The sequence below is a fragment of the Podarcis erhardii genome (genome assembly GCF_964252035.2).
Source record: "Podarcis erhardii genome assembly, chromosome: 11".
NCBI lineage: Eukaryota > Metazoa > Chordata > Lepidosauria > Squamata > Lacertidae > Podarcis > Podarcis erhardii.
Genome location: NC_138501.1, coordinates 30926026 through 30946285, shown reverse-complemented (window position 1 = coordinate 30946285; position 20260 = coordinate 30926026). Strand labels below are relative to the sequence as shown.

Here is a 20260-nt window from a genome sequence, read left to right as displayed (position 1 = left end):
AAGGATTCTTTATGCAACACTCCTGAAGTTGTTTTTAGTAAAGTTCTGGGAATCCAAACTGTGCATGGCTACAGTTTCTTCATCATTTACTCACCTCTCTTTTCTTCAGTGTTGAGGTTTGAAGGAAGCCAAGAAAAGAGAGAACATAAAGTGCCCACTTAATATTTTTCTTGGAAATAATTTCTTTAAGCTCTGTTTACGCTTGCATAACCATAAATTTTCAGACAATAAAAGAGAGCATTTTCTCATGTCTCTCTGCAATCCAAAACTTGCTTTCTTGCAACCCAACTCCCCATATTGATTATTTTATATATAGTACAGCATAAGATTCACAAACTCCACTGTAACATTCTGGATTTTAAAACGGTTTTCATTGTTTTGAAAATATAAGCATGTCAGGACTTGGAAGCTCCAGAGCCGATTCCATTAATAACTCTGAAACAGGACCAGTGTGTAAGAGAGGCGAAAGATGAAATCAGAATGGCACCAATGCAGGTGTCAACATCTCTATGTGGGAAGGGGGGTATCAACATACATTGAACTAAATGTGCTACAGAAAGACTCTTGGCACAGACAGAGCAGGAGCCTGTGCTCAACAAGCCTATTTTGCTCTGCTGCTTGCCAACTGCAAGCTGACTGCATTAAGATAAGCCACGCACATAAAGATTCCTCTTGGCTTGCTAGCTCTCCCCTATACCCCAAAGGAAACCATGAAAATGGCCTGTTCTAAGCCCCCTTTTCAGCCATCTGTTCCCAGTCTTGTTCTACAAAACAACTTTCCACACTATCTGGACTGAGGCACAGCTATCTAAGTTTGCAGTTTTAACTGCAGTTACCTGGCAGTAAGCCTCACAGAATTCAGTGTAACCCATTTCTGAGTAGCTCATGGTTAGAGCTGCAGCCTAAAACTCTCTTCCAAACCAAATGAGAAGTAAACAAGTATTTCATTTGTGTAAGGATGACACAGGACTTCTGTGTGGAGTGGGGACAGGGAAACCCATAACATTTTAAAACGGATTAACTGATTTACTCGAAGAGGAGGGAAGCAGATTTAGTTTTTTGTATCATGGGTAGGAAATAAAGGTAAGAAAATACAATATAGTACTGAAACCAGGAGTTTACACAAATTTCATTGCCACCCCAGAGGTTCACAAAGTTCAGCAGGCCATTCTGTTGAATAGCTCAGAGTGCTGAGCGATTAAACTAGAATTACTGAGGAAACCAAAAAACTCAAAAGACACAATCCTTTAAGTTTTCTACTGCTACCCTGGTCACACCATGAAGCATGCCAAAAATTTGGCCTCGGTGCTTTTTATCTTCTGGAGTGCAAGCTGTGGTCGGCAGAATCTCTCACCTCCTCGGTAATACAAGCCAGGGAGCTCAGCAAAATAAAAAACATCAGCTGCCAGGTCACTTGAACAATGTAACTCTGTACGCCAGGCTGCTATTATCTAAAACTGTGCGCTCCCCCAGATACTTCAATTAACACATTTTATTTTTTTAAAAAAATGGAAAATTAATGTTTTTCCAGTTAAAACAAGCTTTTGCAACTTTGAAAATAGGTATTGTGCATACATCCTCAGCCTTAGGATGGGGTGGGAGAGGGCAGTCATTTTTTCTTTTAAAAACATATTGCTCTTATTATACTGTTACGTATAACCAACTGTGCAATCTTCCACGACACCGAGTCTCAAGCACTTAGATAAAAGTTAGTAGTAATTCAAGCCACTATCCAAACTCTGACCTCTAGATCTTCCTAGGAAAGGGCCATAGTTCAGTGGTACAGAGCATATGATTTGCATACAGAATGTCCCATGGTCATTCCCTGGCTGGGAAAGGCTCCTGTCTGATACCACAGCCATCTGCACAGTAGATCAATATTCTTACTCAATATAAGGCAACTTCCTATTTTCCAATACTGCAGAAATGCCATTTGTGAATGCTACCCAACTCTCTGCAAGCTAAACTAGTTCAACGGGGGAAAGAGTTCTTGCTCAGCCACTGTGTTAGCAAAATTCCCTACCCACAATCTATTACCAGGGGTAGAAAACATGGTTCCCTCCACATGCAACGCTATTGGCCATCGGCTACCCTGGCCGGGGTGGATGGGAGTTGTAGTCTGAGACATCTGCAGGGCACCTCACTGGCTATCTCAGTTCTAAATGGATGCAGTTCAATGTATCATCATCTCACCTCACATGTAATCTGGGCTTCAGAAAGCACACACCAAAGAAGCACTGACCACAACTCAGTGGCAAAGCATGAACTTTGCATGCAGAGGTCCCCGGGTCAAGCCTTGCCATTTCTAAGATGCAGCTGGTGTGAAAGATACTGAAGAGTCGCTGCAAGGAAGAACGGTAAAGTAAAGGGCTCCTGGACAGTTAAGTCCAGTCAAAGGTGACCGTGGCACTCATCTCGCTTCAGGCCAAGAGAGCTGGTGTTTGTCCACAGACAGGTTTCCAGGTCATGTGGCCAGTATGACTAAACAGCTTCTGGTGCAACGGAACACAGTGACGGAAACCAGAGTGCACAGAAATGCCGTTTACCTTTCCGCTGCAGCAGTAATTATTTATCTACTTGCACTTTGACGTGCTTTTGAACTGCTGGGTTGGCAGGAGCTGGGACAGAGCAACGGGCGCTCATCCCGTTGCAGAGATTCGAACCACCAACTTTCCGATTGGCAAGCCCAAGAGGCTCAGTGGTTAGGATCAAAGAGCCACATATGTGCAAGGAAGAGTAGTCAACACTGAGCAACATGGCCTATCCTACACAGAACTATTCATGGCAGGAAGCAATTCTGATGAAGAGATCAATGCAATTCAATGTATAATGGACCCACAGAACAGAAAAATCTCACCTATACGTTATAGGTTAAAAAATACAATGGAAGAAAGTTTCCTAATACATCAATTAAGAGCAATATTCACACTTTGCTCATTTCAGTGAATTAAATCAGAAATTAACGTCTTCTCTTTTCCCTCAGTCTCTGCAAAGCCCTCACAAAAAAGGCCCCACACAAGATACCATCTTATTCTGTAGTTATGGATTTGCAACAATCATGAAGGGGTTTGCATGGAATCCTGCTGAACTGAGCAAGGTTTAAGCCCTTCTCCTCCGCTGATGCATGGGAGTGTAATCTTGCTGCCTTGGCTGCGCATGCCTGTTCCTTGGTGAGAAAAAGGGGTGTACAGCTGATGCCGGAATTAACTTTATCCTCCTACACATCAGCTGGTGTCACAGGTGACATCAATGGATGGGCAAGTGGGAGCGGTTTGGAAAAAATGGCCCCACAGGCCTATTTTGACTCCCTGGCGAGTCAAGGTTGGCCCAGAGGCTGGATGTTGCTCACCTCTGATCTACCCTGATTGGCAGTGGCTCTTCAGGGTATCAGAAGGGGGACGTTTCCAGTCGTGCCTGGAGACACCTGGGATTGAATCTAGGGCCTTCTGTGTGCAAAGCAGATTTTTCTACCACTGAGCTACAACTTTCCATATATGAGTAAAAGCAAAGATATGTCGCTAAAACAATTGTACATTTATAACTTGATTCTTTACAGAACATAACTTCCTGCATTGTGTAATGGCATAACAATGTGGCAACAGACTACAGGCAGTGATGTCGCTGCAACAATCAGAGATCATGAGAGTGTCTCCGTTTTGGAGAGCTAGCTCAAGATCTTTTGCTGCCTGAGGCCATTTTTTGAAAAATTGTGTCTTATTCCAGATCCCTACATAGGAGGAAAACAACCCTTAAAATAAAGGACCTGAAGTAAAACAAAAGGGGCTTCTTGCATTTGTATAAATGAATAGTGCCCTCCTTGTATAAAGAGTTTCCTTTTGGCAGAAAAGTCTTGCTGTTGTCTGCGACGGAAGGTCATAACAGCAGACTGTTAATCCAATGGAAGAGATCTCGACAAGCTTTTCAAAAGATGCCTTCAATTCCTAATATTCTTTCTAATTCCTTCTAATCAAAAGATGTTCTGTTAAGTGAGACAGTGATGCAGAAGAAGAGGAGAGCCTTATCTGCTTTACAATTTATAATAACTTGACTTGTAATATTAATTTTATGACATAGATGCAGATACTTTGTCCTATCCCTCCCTAGTTTATTTATTTCTCTTGTTCCTTTCTCTCTGGACATTCCCCTGATGCCATTATCTCTCATTTTCCTCATTCCTTTCCCCTGATTATTGTCATCTTTCCATTCCCCCCCCCCCAGTCCTGTCACCCGCTGTGCTCTTTGCTTGCCAAAACAATTATGCTTATTTATATAACAATGCCCAAAGAAAGAAAGAAACCCAAAACAATATTGTTTTTTTTAAAAAAACGTCAAGCTATTTGGTGTGATAATACTGCAGCATTCATCTTTTATTAAGGAACAACTCAGTTTAAAAGATGTGCGGCATATTTTCCATTACAAATAAACCATCACCAGGCCCTACTCCTTTGCAACAGCTCAGTTACTTTTAAGAACTTCTACACACTGCCTTCTGCGCTGCTTGCACCAGATGAGTTCAGGGATGGAGAGGTGTTAGGAGACAACTCTTCCCCTCTGTGTCAGGCCTTACCATGGCCGGCCTGCCCATGAGGTGGACTGAAGCATCCGCCTTAGGTGGTAGAATCCTGAGGAGCAGTGCACCCTCAGATGCCCCCACCCCCCCCTGCTGCCATTGCCATGCAACCCCAGCAGGCAAGGCTTCTGCAGGCAGAGAAACCTTCCCAATCCGCCTCAGAAGGAGACACAAATTTGCAAATATATTATACCTTCAATGAATCTGATCTCTCAAAACTGAAAAATATGTAAACGAGCATTTATGTTAATATTTGAAATGAGCCATTAATATGTTGCTTAATACCACACTGGTCTCTTGTGACTGAAAATAGCTTAAACAAAAAACAACAACAATGGTCTAATCTTACATGCTTAAATGTGAGATTGCACAGAACTACTAATTAGCATCCATAAGGAGGCATTCAGCTCATGCTCTGTTCGAGCACCTTATTTCCCATATGATTTCTGTCTTGCAAGCAGAGCTGAGGACAGAGCTGGCCTCCACTTTGAACCAGGAAAGAAAACAATGGAGGCTGGAAGTCGGAACATGAAGAGGCCCGGAGACACAACACCTTCCCCCTGGTGGTCAGCCCAGAAACATACAGCAAGGTACTGGTCCTTTAAAGGCGGCTGAAAAAAGTGGGAGAGAGACAGAGAAGGGAGGCAGGTCTCTGTAGTGCATCTCCAAACCTGCAACTCCTTGTCACCAGAGAGAGTGATAACCAGAAGATTATAAGGCATTGGGCGGACGGGGACTGAAAAAACACAGCTGTTCCTTACCTAAATCATCTTCATTTTCACTTGGCTGAATCACATGATCTTTGTAAAACTACAAAACAAATGGGAAATAGATTTTGTTCCAGCTTGGAAAATTTCAGAATGCAATGTGTTTTTCAAAAAACACTCACTGTATTTCAAAAACACTCATTGTTGTTGTTTTTTAATGTCATGCAAAACCACCCACAAAGAATAAAAGACGATTGTCTGTCTTAGTAAGCTCCTAATTTTCCCAAACAGCAAAAATCAGGGCTTCAACCATTATTCTGGGCCATTGGGATTTTTTTATTTCAAATAATGCAGGGGGCTGTCACTGGGGGGGGGGGGTTGACATTGACCAGCTCTTTTCTTTTATAGGCATCAGATAAAGAAAAAACGCAGCCCAAAGCTTTTAGGCGAACAACCTATAATTTACTTTCAAAAAGAAAACAAAATCAAAGCAGACCACAGAACATCAGAGCCATCTGCTCCCTGTGTAGTCTAATTCATTCCCCAGTGTTATTTAAAGACATGGGAGCTCTCCTATGAACCACTCACTCCCATGTCAGATGCAAACACATTGGCCAGAATCCAGCCCATAGTTAGGCCTGCTGGAGATATCTGTTCTGGTTAACTAGGGGCAACCATCAAATGACCATAAATGCAAGCTGTAGAACTCAGCAAGGAAGAGGATGGAAGATGGAACTAGAATTAATTGGCTCAACCTGCCATTGGCTCTGGCTCAATCTACCGTCTGGGCTCCCTGCCTTCTGCCCCACCAGCCACCACTGAAGGCAAGGCACTCTTACAGAAAATAAAGGACTAGAGCTGAGTGACAAAACATGTTGTTTGCAATGCAATCACCAGCAGAAAAAGGATCACAGGTAACAGGGAAATATGTTGAGCTTCAAGACAAAGGAGTGCCATTGAGGGGGGTCCAACTAAATACAAAGCAGCTCCACAGAGACACGTATTCTAAGACGCATGGAATAAGATGGTTGTGTTTCATTAGTTCTCCCACAAAGCAGAGTTAACTGCATTCATCATCAGTAAGACAACACGTTTGATTTTGGACATAGTAAATTATTGCCATCGACTTTATGTCACAACAAGATAAATAGAAGTCTCTGCAGAACAGAGCTGCAGTCATAAAAGCCCCTAGTTCTCAGAGGCTATTCCTGCAGCATATATGCCCAACTAAAATATGACTGGTCACAATTATCGTAGCTTTGTATCCCAGGCAAAAAATAAAAATAAAATTACTTCTTCCCCCATAGCAAACCATACTGTCTGGCTGAATGTTGAAATTACTCAGGCAGCTTAGATATTTCTCTTGGAAGAAGAATAGAAAGAACTGCTGTTTGGAAGGCATAAGCCAACTTCATTTTCAATCCTGGAAGGTGCTGTAGAAGAACCTCCGTGGATTTAGCCATTCATAAAATGATAATAGAACTGTACCATTGAATCTTCATTTTTGAAAGCTGGCTCTTCAGAAACAAAGTCCATGGGATCTGTTTAAAGAGAATCCGTTCTTCCATTAGGATTTGGTGGTTGCCAATTGCGGAAGTTGATTCCACCCCCCAAACACAATGAAAGTGAGAAATAGAAGGATATACATAGACCTAACAATGTTCTTTTACGATATAAGCACGGCTCCCAAAGTAGCATGCCTGTGGTTGAAATACTAGACATTTCTTCAACAAGCTGTTGTGCTGTTTTAATGGGCTGATTGTAAACAAGCTCTCTTTTTTCCTTTAAAGGGGCGTGCTGTGAAAATACATGCTGAACCCTAAACTAGCCTTATGGATTAATATGTACTTGTCGAACTGCACAGACTGCCACAGGCATTTTATAATACACATGGGATCCTGATTTTATTATTGAAGGGGGGGAAAAGGGAAGGCAATTTCATGCATTTTAAAAGCTAACTCTTTCTCTTTGACTACAGGGAACAATTGTGACTACAGTATTATTTTGTTTCCTGGCTCCTTTTCAAAACTCTGAAGGAAGGACATACTGCACCAAATCCATATTTAATTCATTTTCCTCCAGCCACAGACAGTGCCAGCATTATGAAAGAGAGACATGAATATTCTGTGCCTAAGCACATTTTGTGTAATCTCCTGTTCACCCTACAACCTATGTGAGTAGGTAAAATAAATGTTTTTAAAAATAAATGAATAAACTTCGCTGATACCTTGTTTAATGTTTGGTGGGGGTTTTTTTAAACCACTATTTACAATCAAGTGGTATATACATTTTATTAAACAAACAAATATTTTTTCTTTTAGTCGTTTTTTATTATACTTCTCTTGTTTCATGGGATGGAAATCTATCATTAAAAAAAAAATACTCTTAGCAACACTTTCAGATATTATATAAAAGCAGGCAGGGGGAGGAAGCCCAAGTGAATCATACTGATTCTTTGCAACTTCCTATGCAATATCCAAGGAAAAATGCTGGGAATTCAAAGACCTGGAGAAGAGGGGGGAGTTCTGCCTGTAAAGCTGCTCTAAAAAATATCTGAAATGTGCTGCTTTATAAAAACAGGTGATCATTTTAGTGCTTTAGTGTCTGTGTATGATTTTTCAGCCCTTGTTTGATCCACAGTAACAAGGCACTCATACCTTTTTTCAGAGGAATGCTACCTCCATTCTTAACACTGCTTCATTTTACATCAACTTCCTGGCCTACGATTTTGCAACAAAATTAAATATTCATTATAGTGTATTCAATTTTTCCCTACAATGTGTTTTTATCAGAGCCAACAGCCAATAGCATCATTTCTAAAGACTAGACCCTTTTATAGTGTCCAAGAACTCAAGGCACCGCAGTCACTTAGTAATGTCCTGCTACAGGAAGATTTACATCTATCAATCATATTCTACAATGTAGAAACACCCAGCTAGCATGCAGAATGCTCTGCCATCCATATCTAGTGGACAGAACACTTGTTATCTTATTCTACGTTCAGGCTTCCCTCCTAAACACTGACAGATTCAGTTTAGCTCTCCCACCTCCAGAAGCCTGAAGGTGGCAGACTAAGGCAGGATGCAAGAAAAGCACCAAAATGAATTGCTAGTGACAAATTGCTGGAAGTGCAACAGAGGGCAATGCTGAAATGCTTCTGAGCATTAACAAGCTTTTTATTCTTTTTCTTTTATATCTAGTTGGTGGATATTCTAGACGGGGGCGGGGGACTGCAAGAGTCTGACACAGTAATATACAAGTGCCACAAACAGTGGATAAAATGAGATAAAGAGTGCTTGCAGACAAAAAAGAAAATGCTAAAGAGATGGTTTACTAAGTTCTTTTAAATACTTTCCTGAGGACTAAATTCTAAACCAAATTGCTATTTGTCGTAGATTTCCTCTCCCTTAAAGGACTCATTTAGCAAACAGAGTGTTTTGCTAATTAACAGTGTATGACTGGAATTTCAGCCTCACTCATTTTTGATGTGATTGAGTTATGGGAGATTCACTCTCATAATAAAGGGGGGAAATTGCTAAGCAAAGAAAGAAACAACCAACACAGAAATGGTGACCTTGAAGCCTTCCAGATGTTGCTGGACAACATCCCACAATCACTAACCATTGACCATACAGGTTCCCCACCCCTGCAATGTTGTTGTCATCATCATTGAAATTTGAATACCGTCTTTCATCTGAATATCACAGGGTGGTTCACAACATAATACAAAATGAGAACACAAAATACATAACAAAACAAAAACAAAACAACAAAACAAAACAATAACACCCCCCAAACATATTTAAAAGGCCATAGAATGTTAATCAGTCAAAGGCCTGGATATAGAGAAACGTATTCACCTGGTGCCTAAAGATATGCAACGAAGGCGTCAGGCAAGCCTCCTTTACAACTTATACTGACTCTCTGCAATAATGCTTCACATCTCATAAAGAGTTCCTTTATGAAACCAAATGAAGGACCATCTCTAGTTAGAACATCTAAAGCTGCCCTTCTATAGACATTTAACCCAAGTAAATTTACTGTATTTTTCGCCCTATAGGACGCACCGTCCCATAAGGTGCACCTAGTTTTTTGGGGGGGGGAAATAAAGGGGGGAAATTATTTTTTCCCCAGGCGCGGGGCTGGGGTGGGGGAAGCCCGAGCTTCCCCCGACCCCAGTCCCCAAACAGGCAGCTCTCTGCAAGCCGTGGGAGCCTAGCGCTGGCTCCCGCTGCTTGCTGAGAGGTGCGCAAAGCCTGGACGCACTGAGCTCAGCGCAGGCAGGCTTCAGCATGCAGGCAACTCTCCGCAAGCAGCGGGAGCCCAGCGCCGGGCTCCCGCTGCTTGCGGAGAGGTCCACGAAGCCTGGAGAGCGAGAGGGGTCGGTGCGCACCGACCCCTCTCGCTCTCCAGGCTTCAGCGAAAGCCTGCATTCGCCCCATAGGACGCACACACATTCCCCTTCATTTTTGGAGGGGGGAAAGTGCGTCCTATAGGGCGAAAAATACAGTAAGTCCCACTGTGAGGCCTCAGTGCTTCTGAGTAACATGTGTTGTGTCTGTATCCGCAGGCTGATCTTTATATGTCCTATAATTTTTTCCTGCTGCATTAAAGGAATGTAAAGTGAAGAAGATTCCTATGCAAAGGATGAAAAATGAATAGCTATGAATTATTTTCCCCTCTTGGTTTCTACATTATAATATTTTGTTGGTATCAGTCTACAAAAACTCTGATGTATGACAATGCAGCAAACACCCAGAATCTTGATGGAATCAGTCCTGCTTTGTGAAAATTGAGTTTCGAAGTGATAGGAGTGAATATCACGAAATTACAAATATGCCCTCAAAATTAGAGAGGCAAAAACTTCTTTATCAAAGCTCCCTGGAAAAGCCATATATATATATATATATATATATATATATATATATATATATATATATTACAGTACACTGAAATAGCATCAGTGGAATTCTGCCCTCTTCTGGCATTTTTGAAGAATTTACAGATAGCTAGTATACAGAGTCAAAATTTTAGATCCTAACTACCGTCACACTTCATTCAAGGGTATAACATCTACAGATTTCTGTGTAGAGCAGAGCCCATTTGCCTTATCCAAAAATCTGTCCCTTATATCCCAGCTCCGTTTGAGTGTCCCTGGTTGTCCCTCAAGTTGGTGAGCTTCATTTGACATCAACATAAAACCAAGCCTTTAGTTCAGTGGGCATCTTCTACCATCACCTTTAAACATTTGCCAAAAACTTTTCTTTGCCAACAGGCTCATATTCTGTGGTCGCTTTTTCTGTGGTTTTTACTGTTATTGTTATGTACTGAAGTTCTCACCCTGGGCCAGCAGGGGGATACTGTAGATAGTCATGCAAATGAAGGATTGAAAGTGACGTTCAGTGATTGGATAGTTTTAGTTACAGATAGGTAGCCGTGTTGGTCTGCCATAGTCAAAACAAAACAAATTCCTTCCAGTAGCACCTTAAAGACCAACTAAGTCAGTTCTTGGTATGAGCTTACGTGTGCATGCACACTTCTTCAGATACACTCTGAAGTGTGTATCTGAAGTGTGTATCTGAAGAAGTGTGCATGCACACGAAAGCTCATACCAAGAACTGACTTAGTTGGTCTTTAAGGTGCTACTGGAAGGAATTTGTTTTGTTTTGGATAGTTTTAGAAAGTTGCTACAGTAATGTGGTACTGGAGCTCTATATAAGCTGGCTGACTGAGCCCTTCAGCTCAGTTCTGTTCTGGCCTCTGAATAAACAAGAGCTGTTTGAAGAATTGCTGTGTCGTCTGATATGTTCACCCACAACTTAACAGTTATGTATATATGTATGAGGGCCATTTTTTTATGACAGTTCTCCCTAGCACAGAGCACCAGCACCTCTTCCTTTGCTGCCCATGGCAGCCATTTTGTGCTGGCACCTACAACACTTTTAGTAACGTACAAGTACCAGCACCTCATTTTTATTTTTACCAAAAGAAAGCACTGTGTGGGTTTATATATTGTTGCAAACTGCTTTGGTAGTTTTTATGAAATTGTGGTGTATACAAGTATTTTAATTAATAAATAAATATAGGAATCACTAAGGCGCATCAAAACCCCTCACCCCTTCTCTATCAGGGGAAAGGGGAAGAACGTATGTGTGTGAAATTCTCTCTCCATGCATACAGGAGATTCAGTTCCACAAATGCAGCATGAGAAATGCAATTTTTGGTTTGAGAAGAGAGCAGCCAATCCAAGCCAAACTGCCGGAGATTCTCCTCCTGCTCTCTGTCCCACAGCTTTTTTTTTTCTCATATACTAGGATGATCTGTGCTCAGACACCTATTAGTGTATGTTGGTCCCCTCTACTGGGACTGGGTCATAGTTAACAAATCTTATCAGTTATATCACAGCGTTCAAGACCTGGTCAGCTTCAGGAAAATTAATTTTCTCAATAGAATGTATATTTTAATGACTTTTTAAATCTTTTCTATAAATAAAGTGCTTTATAACGCTGTTCTCCTTTCTTCCTTGTAACCATCCTGCAGTCAAATTATTAAAGGCTATTCAGCTCAACAGCAAGCACCTTGACATTTACTCATGAGATTGCTTTCACCCCACATTGCCTATGTACTGAACAGTTTTCTGGCTGCACGTGAAACAAAAATTATTTCAATGTATTTTACACACCTAATTCGCGAAAATGCCGCAGTAAGGACAGAAAACCCGTACCTTCTTCAGAAGCTGTAGAATTGCAAGGCATCTGCACTCTTTTCAAGGTCTCAGCTTGCTTTGGAGGAAGATTCTTTAAAATAAAATAAAAAACAAATAACCATCTTGTTATTTATTTATTTAGAGATGCACATCCCACCTTTAATCCGAAGACCTCAGGATGGGTAACAGCAAAATGTCATTAAGATACCATAAAATCTTAAAAGCACAGGAAACAAGACAAAACAAAACATATTGTGTGTATGCATACTATATAAATTTTAGATAAAACAAACTACAGTGGTACCTCAGGTTAAGTACTTAACTCGTTCCGGAAGTCCGTTCTTAACCTGAAACTGTTCTTAACCTGAAGCACCACTTTAGCTAATGGGGCCTCCCGCTGCTGCTGCGCCGCCGGAGCACAATTTCTGTTCTCATCCTGAAGCAAAGTTCTTCACCCAAGGTACTATTTTTGGGTTAGCAGGGTCTCTAACCTGAAGCGTATGTAACCTGAAGCGTATGTAACCTGAGGTACCACTGTATCTCCAATATCACATACGCAAAGCAAACTCAGAGAATAATACTTTTAACATGCTCCAGAAGGTCATGGCCATGGTCTGAAGGCCCAGGATACAGCAACCTCACTGAAGTTAAGAGCAAAAAGAACTCACACAGGAAGCTGCCTTTTACAGAGTCAGACTGACAGTCCGACTAGTATTGACTACAGTGATTGGCAGTGCATCTCCAGGGCTCCGGACAGGAAATCCTTCCTAGCCCTACTGGAAGATGCCAGGAACTGAACTGGAACCTTCTACACGAAAAGCAGATACTCTGACACTGAGCTATAGCCATTCACCTGTGGCCAAATGTCATGTTATGAGAACTGCATGTAATGATAGCCAGACTGCAATAGTTAAAAAGACAAGCTGTGCCAATATGATTCCAGCTCCTATTTTGATATACTTCAAATTTAAATATATAAATAAATAAGTATCTTAAAACATCCCCCCAAAGAATGCAAGTAAGTAATTTTACAAGGATGCTGCAAATTTTGTTAGTTCTCTATGGCTTCGCCAGGAGCCCCACAAATTAATTAACCCATTCATATCATAGGAATGGATATGAATTTAATCAGTTAAGAAGTTTGTACAACAGCAGTATTGGCCCTTGTCCATTAGCCAGCAAAAGGCCATTGGTCTCTCCATCCTTGAGGGATGGAAAGTTAATGCCTTTGGGTAGCAGCTTTGCCTTTTGGCTGGAAAGACTGGACTCTTCATCAGGATTTCTGTGTAAATCTGTTTATTTACAAGCTGAGGAGGAAAAAGGATGAAAGCACAACTGGCGCTCTATTCAAAACCGAGGGAAGCAGCGACCCATAGTTACATATAAAGCCCTGAAAACAGCCTCTCTCTCTTTGAAGCCTTTCCAGGCATCTTCACTCCAAGGAGCAAAAAGGAGAAAGTGTGTTGCCCCAGATCTTGCTTACTTAAAAGGAGGCCTCATTTGGCATAGTTCAGGGGATGTCCGGGCCACTCATCACATTACTCTTATTTTTAAAATTGGTAATGTTTGGGAAGATGGGAGAAACTTAATTTGGGAATGCTAAAAATGCTTTGTTTGAGACAAGTACTTTGCTGGAAATCAGGGTAGATTCAGATCGCTTGGATCTGGTACACTCCTCCCTCTGAGATTGCCTATGGCAATGAAGAGGAGGTAACACATACAATCAATCAATCAATCAATCAATATTACATGGCATTGTTCTCCAAATATCTCTGATATAGCCAATATTCAAGGATAATTAGAACTGTATTCCAGCAAGATCTGGAGAGCTACAATTTCCCCATTCATGTCCTATCCTCTTTGCCTATTCTATCCCAAAACCATTTTCACCCGATTCTCCTGCCAGCTTTTTCTCAGGGGCACTCTTAAACTTAGGCAGCCAAATGAGTGTTTATTTACCATCTCTCTCTTCCAAATTCTGAGCAGCCTTTGCTGCTTGTCTGCCCAGGACATCCTGTTTATTCTTTGTACTATGGACTCAGTCAGACATTTCCTACTAATTTTCTTGAACTGTATTGTAGAAGTCATATTGCTGGCTTAGGCATAGTGTAGCTCTTTTTCTTAAAATATGCATGCTACACAAAGTACTTTACCTACTTTACCTACATGAGGGGCAAGAGTGCTTTATTTAATTTGCATACCAACTTCTCAGCCTTCCATTAGCAACATTTTCAGCTATGCTGCAATTATACTCTCTGTCAATAGCTGTTTCAATATTTACCACAGTACCCAAGAAAAATTCTGCATCTAGCCTATTTTCATTGAACTGTTTATTATGAAATGTTTATTGCTTTTCATTTCTGTTCCAATTGGAAAGATCTGTGCAAGTGTAGATAGATATGGTAGTCCAGGGAAAATCAGGCTCTCAACTGGAATCAATAGGATTTATACCTAAGTATCACCTACTTCTCTGGGAATTAATTTTCTATGGCTTTTATGCAATAGATTAATCATGAGTGATCTTTTGAACCCTGGCCATTGAATTCAGGCTCCACACATACATGTTTGTAACTTAGCTAGTTAACACATCTCATGACCCAAGTCAACAAACAGGGTTTCCCCTCATCTAAGGGACAAGAGGAAGGGAGAACACACAGTTAAGTCACTGTACCTGACTACAACAGAAATCTCATCTATAGTATTCTGATTTGAGGATACATTGCAATCATTTTAGGATACAATTTTCTGAACAGCCACAAAAAAACAACAACCCAAGAAATCACAGAGGCCAATTGTTTTTAATGTATTTTATATGACAATTAAAATGTTGCAAAGTTAAGCAAGCACTGGGCTACAGTCTCGTGAATTACCATTTGTTTACTTGCCTAGGATGTGTCGCAAAAGCCTCTCAATGAGCACCCATGTAACAAGCTAAGAAATGCTTGCTTGTTATTGCTTTCCCTCTCCCAGGTTTGCATGGAGAAGGAGTGGAGACTGACAAACATCCAGAAATTTGCTCTTTCTTCCCTCTGCAATAAGTGCTACTGGCAGTTTAAGGCCAAAAAAGTCAACAAATTTTTAGGAAGTCTAACATAACAGCTGGTATGGAAGTCTCCACCGCTGTTGTCTCTGGGTCAAAGAAGAAACCAGCAAGGAATCTGTCTCTTTGCCTAGTTCCCTGCAGCACTCTGTGCAAAAAAATCACAGGAGCTAATTCCTACCACTCCGTTACCTAAGGAAGAGCAATTCAACTACCGTATGTGAATAAACAAATCTTTAAAAATTCTACGAAAAGAAAAACACACTTCTCTGTACTGCTGTTTTGGCACTTACCTTGTGCAGAAAAGCTCTATCCCATAAATATTTCCTGAAGAGCTGAACATCAGATTCTAGCAAATGGTCCGACGCGCGGTTAAGTGTCAGTGTCAGAGTTCCTGATGAATGAGCAAATTGTAGGAGAGCAGTCTCACCAAGCTCCACTTTAGAAATCTCAGATGGGTGGCTGGGCTGCCTCCTGAAAACAACACATTCAGTAGATTAAAAGAACGAGTGCAAAGCTCAGGAAGCATGTAATGCAAAAGGCACGAAACTCCTCACTCTCCGTGGCTTCCACCTTTTCAGTGCCTAACCTATTCATGGCAAAAAATCTCAGGCCAAAATAGCATGAAGGAACCACAGCGAGCACTGTTTTTCCAGGAAACCTTTCCCCATGAACCCACAAACTGACCTTTACCCTAACAGAATAAAATAATAGGAGGTTTGACGCCTGGTTTTCTCTATTATTTGTGAGAAGACGCAGCTCACTTTCACATGAACATTGCCATTTACAGCAATCAAGCTGAACTGGCAGCCAGGAGGCTTATTAGCATATTGCAGTGCACAACAGAGAGTCTCGAGGGAATACAGCATTGTTTGAATGTTCCAAACAAGTGAGACATTCATAACAACATGTGTGATAACAGAATTAAGTCATTTTCTCATGCAAATAAAAGTATGGATAACGACTCATACAAACTGTGTACTGTGCAAAGCCAGAAATAAAAGAGCAATGTTGTTGAAAGAATGGGGGGGGGAGCAACTAAATTACTTTTCTTGTTTTTGTACGTGTGTGTTTTGTATATATTTCCTAACAGTGTCATGTGACGATTTACCAATGGACAGAGGCAAATATGTGGCAGACCAAATCAGCAGCAATACATTGCGTGGAGCCTAAAAACTATTCTGTCCCAATGTTTTTTGTGAACAGCTGAGAGGACTGGATAGAAATGGAAGGAGGCAACATAAAGTGACAAAAAGAGCTGTGTAATAACTGAGTAGTCAGTAGGGTGAGATTGTGAGAGAGGCTAGCAAACATCATGCTAATCTGCTGCAATAAAATGAAAGGGTCCTAATAGCACCTTAAAGGCTAAGAAATGTCAAATCGGCATAAACATTTATAGACTAGAGTCTACTTCAGGCATAGGCAAACTCTGGCCCTCCAGATGTTTGGGACTACAATTCCCATCATCCCTAGCTAACAGGACCAGTGGTCAGGGATGATGGGAATTGTAGTCCCAAACATCTGGAGGGCTGGAGTTTGCCTATGCCTGGTCTACTTCATCAGATGCTAAGAGCTGATAATGAAATTTAAAAATCCAATCCATTTATCCACGTATCATGGTGAGAAAGTGTCCATAAAAACTCTAAATTTTCTGTAGGAACATGTGAAAATAAATTAAGTGCAAATCAAGCACATTTGCTAGGGGATTAACCTAAAATTAACCTCATCTGCCTCTCCTTTGACACCCCCTTTGTCTGCCCTGTTTCCTAATGTGAATAGGATGGGATCTCCCCCCTTCTTATTTTTATACTTGTTTCATATTATGTAGTATCCAATCCAAGGTATTGGTTGAACATGAAAGAAGCATACACATGATAGAAGCTATTAAATCTGGCTCATAGCATTAAAAACTCATATGATGGCATACCACTTACCTGGAAATCAGCTCAACAAGCCTCAAGTGCCCATTCTGTAAAGCCAAGTCCAAAGGTGTGAACCCATCTTCATTAGGTAGAGTGATTGCAACTGTCCCACCTGGCTGGCATAACAGGAACTGGGAAAGTTTAACCAACCCCAGTCTCACTGCGAGATGAAGAAGTGTTTCTTTGCATTTAGATTCTAAAATTAAAAAATGCACATGAATGCATAAGAAATCAACTCAGGTTTGTTTGTTTTTATTGATCATATGCATGTTTCAATCGAACAACAAGCATCTACTAAGACTCAGAGTAGTTATAAAAATAAAATTCCACATATACAGAATCTCCATGCTCTGTTGTATTCCCATTTCGCTGGGACACTTTGAGTACAGCCACCGCATTTCCATCCCCTTTCCAGTTCTTGTTTTTTTTAATTGCCAAGCGTGTAAACCTGAATGCAGGTAAGTTACAGGGAAATGCACAAAAACAGCGGGTTTCCTGTACTGAAACTGCAGTTGCAAATACATTAAATTTAAACATTACTTTCCAAACTCAGAGAATAATCCCTATGAGAGAGCTTGTACACTTTGCAGCACCTGAATGGCAACTTTACAAAGATTTGTATCCAGTTGTGTCTACACAACCATAGAAGACTCTTTCCTCCAACAGAGACATCAGTGGACAGAAGGATGAGGAATGTGATTTTCACAATCACCCCTTTCTGCTGTAGCTCCATCCCAAGTGTTCTGTGGAGTTTCCCAAGCTACCAGAGTAGATTTTGGGAGGGTGCAGTGGACGCTTCATCCCCATTCTAAAAAAAAAAATGGCTTATCTTTCTTACATTCACAGAAACCTCCCCTGGACTAAAGAGCCTTCTGTGAACAGAGGGACACAACTGGATACCACCTAGAGGTTTTTGCCACATGTACATAAATCAGGAAGATGCTGCATCCTAATCAGCACACCTGAGGCAGGAAAAAAAAGTTGCTCTGCACCACCTCAAATCACATTTGCAGAGTTAGGTATGCACATTACATCATACTGTTAAAAAAAGCCTAAGAGAAAATAAGTTAATAATGGCCAGTGAGAGGGGTGGGGGGAGCATAACATCACAGGCAAGCATGCAATTGTGCCCATTCTTCATTCTTCCAAGATTCCCACTCACTTCAGTGGGTGTATGGGGCCACAATAACTCTAGGATGAGATCTTTGACTAGGGTCGGTTATAATTTATACTGTATTTGTTGAGAATGCTTCCTTTTTCCTCTTCATAAGAGTTCATTATATTCATTGTTTGCTCTTTACACAGAACAAAGGGGCCACTTATTTATTAAAATAAAAACACCCATGTCAACATTAGCTGGCAACTCGGTGCTGTTTTCCCTAATGCCTCCTATCCCAGCCTTTAACCAAATTAGTTTGGTGGGCTGTCCTTGTTATGCATGTAAGTAATCTGACACTTTAACTCGTCCAACGAGCCCTTCCTCAGTCTCTAAGGTTCCGTTCTTGCATCTTTCTTGGCTCTTGCATTCATGAGGCTTCTGCACTGTTTACAGTGCTAAATCAGGGTTGCCCAACTGGTAAAACGAATAGTGGACCATATGCTTCTTTTCATTCTGCTCTGTCTGCCTGTGTCCTTTTAGCCTTCCACTTGCAAGCATGGCCTGAGGCCCAGGAAGCTGAATGGGAAGCATAGAGGCTCGCACAATAGACTTGTGTCAGAGCAATGAAATTCCACTAGGGCTAGATGCCGAACTTCACCCCAAGCTCCCACACTGAAGCCAGGAACAGGCTAATGGGATAGGTCTTTGTGGATTTAGAATGCAGAATAACTTCAAAATGGGGAAAACCAACCGCAAAGGCACCCCTTTGAGTTAAGCACCCCACTATCAGTCTTTCCTGGCAGAAGTGCATGGTATCAACTTAGACATGAGACAGTTACCATTGGTCATTGCCGATTCATGTATTAGCTTTGCAGGATTGAGGTGGTTAATACTGCAAACATAAGAACAACCTCAAAAGTAAGGTGCAATGTAACATATTCCATTGTTTAATTTTGACTACAGATATGTTCTGCGCTTTCCTAGGTACAGCAATATTTAAATTTCCATGTCTCCCAGCTATGTTATGGGGCAGTTCCTCAGTTATTATAAGAAAATATAGGTATCAATAGTGAAACCGTACATGTGTTTCCCTCCCAATTATATAGCTTAGTAATCAAAGCTTCTATGAAAAATAAGGAGGTTTTGCAAGCTGACCTTGTAACCAGTTTAACAGGCATGTGCTAATATTAACAGTAACAGTAACAGTAACGTTACAAACACAATACATGGGAAATGAAAGGGCAATTTTTATTCTTATCCATGTACACCGTTCAACACTCTCTCTTTGGCACTGTGCCACTGCCTTTTCAACTATATTGTATTATGCCATTGTAAAGCAAGCCAGATAAAAGCTGCAGTCAAATAAGGTTAAGTCTAGCATATGGGTCTTTTCATGTGTATTCCATGGACATAATACAAATCATCAATCAAACCTGGTTTTCCAACCAAACAGAACCTACTCAACTTTTATGAAAGAAAACTGCATATCTAAAAGAACATCCAGAAAGTTAACATAACACAAATTAATTGTTTTACATTATAGGCATACCCACAATTTCTCCAAGGTATGCCTGTATTCATTTCTATATTGCGTCCATTCCAGCCATGTATTCTGCAGTACCAACAAGGTATCACAGTTTACACCTGGTTTCATCGCCATATCCCCCACTCAGGAAACCTGGGGAACACATGGTTGGTTTACAGACTCGTGTCTTGAAAGGCCTTTGGTCAGACTGTTCCTTTCAGGGTGACTTTAAGCTAGCTAGAGCAGTGGTTCCCAATTACCTAAGTACTGCAAACCCCCTGTTTTTCAAAAGCCAAGCCAGTGACCTGCTACTTTTGAAAATTTTGATATCTCTGTGGTAGTGTTTGTTAAGTGAATGGTGCCACAGACGCCCTGGGTGGATTACATGGGTTACCCCCTTGGGGTCCACGGACCACCAATTGGGAAGTACTGACCTAGAAACTATTGCAAATTTCAGGACAGAAGTATAGCAGCCCAGCTCCCCTTGATCAATAAGTTTCCAGGCACCTGCAAAGTACATTTTCATCAAAACCATAAGAGATTCAGTGAAAAGTTACAACAAAACAAGGCAGCAGTTCGGAGCTGGCGGTGAGAAAAAGTAAAAAAGTAAAAACATAAATAACCATTTTGGAAAGCTGGAGGGTTCCCCATTTCAAAGCACTGTTTCTCATCAAACAGTTCCTTGGGAAAA

At 41.1% G+C, this 20260-nt stretch overlaps 1 protein-coding gene and 1 pseudogene across 5 annotated transcripts in view; one reads left to right on the top strand and one right to left on the bottom strand.

Moving 5' to 3' along the window:
* ARHGEF28 (Rho guanine nucleotide exchange factor 28) overlaps positions 1 to 20260 on the bottom strand; it is a 134607-nt gene that overhangs the window by 70341 nt on the left and 44006 nt on the right. For all 4 annotated transcript variants that reach the window (XM_081881169.1, XM_081881166.1, XM_081881168.1 and 1 more), the window contains exons 5-9: positions 16958 to 17141; positions 15317 to 15497; positions 12002 to 12074; positions 6766 to 6818; positions 5332 to 5380 (exon numbers count right to left, since the gene is read on the bottom strand). In XM_081881169.1, the coding sequence (XP_081737295.1) occupies positions 5332 to 5380; positions 6766 to 6818; positions 12002 to 12074; positions 15317 to 15497; positions 16958 to 17141 (540 nt within the window). The remainder of the gene's footprint in view (positions 1 to 5331; positions 5381 to 6765; positions 6819 to 12001; positions 12075 to 15316; positions 15498 to 16957; positions 17142 to 20260) is intronic.
* LOC309352632 (craniofacial development protein 2 pseudogene) overlaps positions 1 to 20260 on the top strand; it is a 244138-nt pseudogene that overhangs the window by 218758 nt on the left and 5120 nt on the right. The window lies entirely within an intron of this gene.